This window comes from Homalodisca vitripennis, unplaced genomic scaffold (assembly GCF_021130785.1).
Source record: "Homalodisca vitripennis isolate AUS2020 unplaced genomic scaffold, UT_GWSS_2.1 ScUCBcl_11824;HRSCAF=21238, whole genome shotgun sequence".
Lineage (NCBI taxonomy): Eukaryota > Metazoa > Arthropoda > Insecta > Hemiptera > Cicadellidae > Homalodisca > Homalodisca vitripennis.
Window position 1 is genome coordinate 10,514 of NW_025787936.1, and position 3,650 is coordinate 14,163.

Consider the following 3,650-nt stretch of genomic DNA (forward strand, 5'->3'; position numbering starts at 1 on the left):
GCAGAAACGCCATTTGCCTTTGTTCTTGAGTAAAGTTTAAGGTAAGCTGCAGAATGGTACAACCCAGTAGAAGAGGGAGACCATATTTTTTCTATCTCTCCTTGCACCATGCGTCGTGGGTCACAGGATTGATAGTCGGAGCGTCAATCGGGGGCTCTGTGATGTGCCAGGGCTGTAAGTGAGGTTCTGTTGTTTCGGGCGGGTAAACAGTGGGGCGGGTTGGCATGTGACGTGAGGTGGAGGAGCGGGCGGCGGGGCCGGGGCTAAGGGCAGGCAATTCGTGGTGGGAACGCGCAAGGTTGGCGGGTGTCTGGAGGTCAACCTCAGCCTCTAGGCGCACAGCAACTCGTCGAGGGCGTGGGGGGGGGAGCTGTCTCAACGAACGAACACCGGCCTCGGTCCTCTTACTGTCTACGTGATTTCGAGAATGCATATACGCGTAGTGCACGGGGTAACTTTGGGAGCTGGGGGGGTACATTTTGGGACAGCGGCGGTAAATTTTGAAGTTTGTCATAGGCTTCCGCTGGTGGATACACTGCAATAGTTTAGGGCTGCAAACACCGGGTTCGTTCTTTATGTGGTCCTCTGTACAGGTGCTGTTAGCACTGACGGCAGTTTACAGAACGCTTTGGGGCTCTACGGGGCACCTGGTGTGACAAGGCAAGTTTGTTCTATTTCGCACTCATATCCTTTTTTTTTCGCGATTTCTCTGTCTTTTTGATGAAACTTTTACTTGTGCCTTCGCGAGCTGCCATCCGTCCCACCCAGATTCAACTTCAGAGTCTGTATAACGATTACTAAATATCTTCCTAAGTGTTAAGTGTAGACGAGTAGATGCTTGTTGTTATAAGAATTTGTGATTGCATTACACCAATAAATTGTAGTTTTTGGCAGCTTTCGACGGGGTAACTTTGGGACATGTTGTCCCGCCAATCTTACCCCATAAGGACTGGCATTTTGACGTCTTTATACATTGGTTTGTTATTTTTTTCAGGATTGTGATTGGACAATAAATGCCTAGAAATCCTACAAAGAGGACCTCGTTGGAACAATGGGTGCGGGCCTGCCATGACAAATACATTATACATGTAAGGTAAAAGTTTAGCAAGAGAGCCTTAATAGTCGATCAGAAACAAAACACTATCGATCCGAACATGCATCTTCCAAATACTGAATACGGCAAAAATACTTTATCATTTTAAAATGCTCAAGAAAAACATAGCACATCCCTCGTATGGGATCGATAGCCACTCGTATTTTCTGAGGAAGAAGTAGGAAGCAGTTTGTTGCGCACATTGTTGCCGTATCGTACTATGGATTTCCTGTTAACAGCTTTGATTTACATTGTGTAGTGAAATCGTATCTTGACAGAATTGGAAAAAATGAAACACGCTTCAAAAAGAACTTACCAGGAAATGATTGGGCAGATTCCTTCTTAAAGCGCCACAAAGCAGTACTAACACAAAGAACTGCGAAAAATATATCTTATTCTAGAGCAGCCACTGACGAACAAGTTGTTAACAGTTTTTTTGACAACTTAATAAAAGAGCTTGATAGCATTCCAAAGGAAAACATTTGGAATTACGATGAAACAAACCTTGTTGATGAGCCTGGTTCTGGTAAAATAATAACTAAACGAGGAACTAAATACCCGGAGAGGATACAGAATTCTTCAAAAGCATGTACTTCTATCATGGTATGTGGTAATGCCGCCGGGGTACTAGCGCCACCTTACGTGAACTACAAAGCTGAGAAAATATGGTCAACTTGGACCGAGAATGGGCCTCCTGATACTCGTTATAATCGAACCAAATCAGGTTGGTTTGATAGCAATTCTTTTGAAGATTGGTTTGTGTCATTGATGCTTCCGATTCTCAAGAAACAGGAAGGACCAAAGGTCATCATTGGTGACAACCTTAGTTCTCACATAAACATAGAAGTTATTAAACAATGTGAGATGAATAACATCAAATTTATTGCGTTGCCGCCCAATGCAACTCATCTTTTACAACCTTTAGATGTTGCGTTCTTCCGCCCCATGAAGGTTGCATGGAGAAAAATATTAAAAGACTGGAAAGAGACGGCAGCTGGAAGTCGTTGTACGTCAGTACCAAAAGATCAGTTCCCTAACCTCTTAAACAGTCTATGGGGTGCTATGATTAAAGGCCCAGACAACCTTATTGCCGGGTTTCGCAAGTCAGGGATATACCCTATAAACAGAGAGCCAGTTCTCAAGAGGTTACCATCAGGAAGTTTGGACGCATCAATTTCTTCTATTGTTGGCGAGAGTTTTCTCGAACAGATTACAATGAAGCGTCAAGAGGCTACTCAAGAGTACAGAGAAAGAAAAAGTTAAATGTACCTCCTGGAAAAAGTATATCCTCAGAAGAATTCCAAGCATCTGCACTACCAATGGATCAACCATCCACTTCAACTGGAGTTCAATCATGCAACAAGAGAGTACGGCCAGATTTGAAGAAACTCGAAAAAAAAACGGAAAAAGAGAGTCGTAGACAGCAGTACTGAGGAAGAGGAAAGACAGGTTTCTGTTCAAGACTCTGAAGACTCGGAGACATTTAGTGAGTTTGAGAATCAAGATGTGACCCCATCCATTCCACTCGAACAAACATTTAGCTGATGTCTTACATCTGGAGTCGGGACTTCGTCCTTGTAAGATACCAATGTGAACTGTATCCAGGAGAATAATAGAGTTCGACGAAGATGGCGATATTCTTATATCCCAATGAAGAGTCAGCTTCAAATTGGAAGTGGCCTGACCCCTGACGAGATCCACAAATTTAAAAGACGAAAATTTTGCAAAAAATTGATAACCAGAACAAATTGGCCGGCGAGAAATTTACAGAGTCAAAGAGCTAGAACTGTACAGTGACCTTCTTTTCTGGGTATTGTATAGCCAACATGTTTGTGACAATGTTACGTTGTAGAACATTTTTTGCTTCTTTTTGTCATACAAAGTTGTTTTGTTTATGACCTCTTAAATATAATACAGATGGGAAAATTGGTACACGCTCATTTTCCCAGTTATTTCTTATGTAAACATTTCTGCTATACGATATTGTGGGGTAACATTAGTACAATGACTTGTTTCCTCTGTTTCTAATGGAGAAAAAGTGCTGTCCCAATGTTTTCCCCAATTCAAAGGGTTAAGATTGGGACAACTTAAATATTTTTTTTATGAAATACCGTAGGTTCTATAGTTTTTATCTTTCAACATTTTGAAAGAGGAATGATGACCGTACATGTTAATGATTTTTTTTAGTTTTTAACTGTAAAAATAAGGACAGGAGCTGTTGGAACATTTGAAAAGTGTCCCAAAGTTACCCCGTCCTACGTACTTTCGTACGACCCTTTAAAAGTTACTGAAGTCAAAAGTGTCCCGCTCAAGTCGAATAATTTCATTCCCGTCTATTGTGTTTTAGGTTCAAAAATTTAATTTAGCTTTGGTGCGCTGGCTAATAAAATAAATATGTGGGTTTTGGAAACCAACTTAGTTTAAAGAGCGTCTTTTTTCAGTAAGCAATATTTCTGGGACAAATTGATATTGTTCTTTTAACCCGATTTAAAAAATAACCTAATACATGAGCTTAAAAAATCTAATTCGGTAAAAAATTTATCGCTTCTGTTTTTTA

General features: G+C 41.0%; 1 protein-coding gene across 1 annotated transcript; it reads left to right on the top strand.

Annotated features, from left to right (window-relative positions):
- Positions 1-1,693: 1,693 nt before the first annotated feature.
- Positions 1,694-2,356, top strand: LOC124374966 (MFS-type transporter clz9-like). The gene has a single exon (XM_046833102.1). It carries the CDS (start codon positions 1,694-1,696, stop codon positions 2,354-2,356), a length of 663 nt encoding a protein of 220 aa, XP_046689058.1.
- Positions 2,357-3,650: the final 1,294 nt, after the last annotated feature.

Coding starts and splice junctions, on each gene's coding strand:
- LOC124374966 (XM_046833102.1), top strand. CDS start 1,694: ATGGTATGTGGTAATGCCGCCGGGGTACTAGCGCCACCTTACGTGAAC.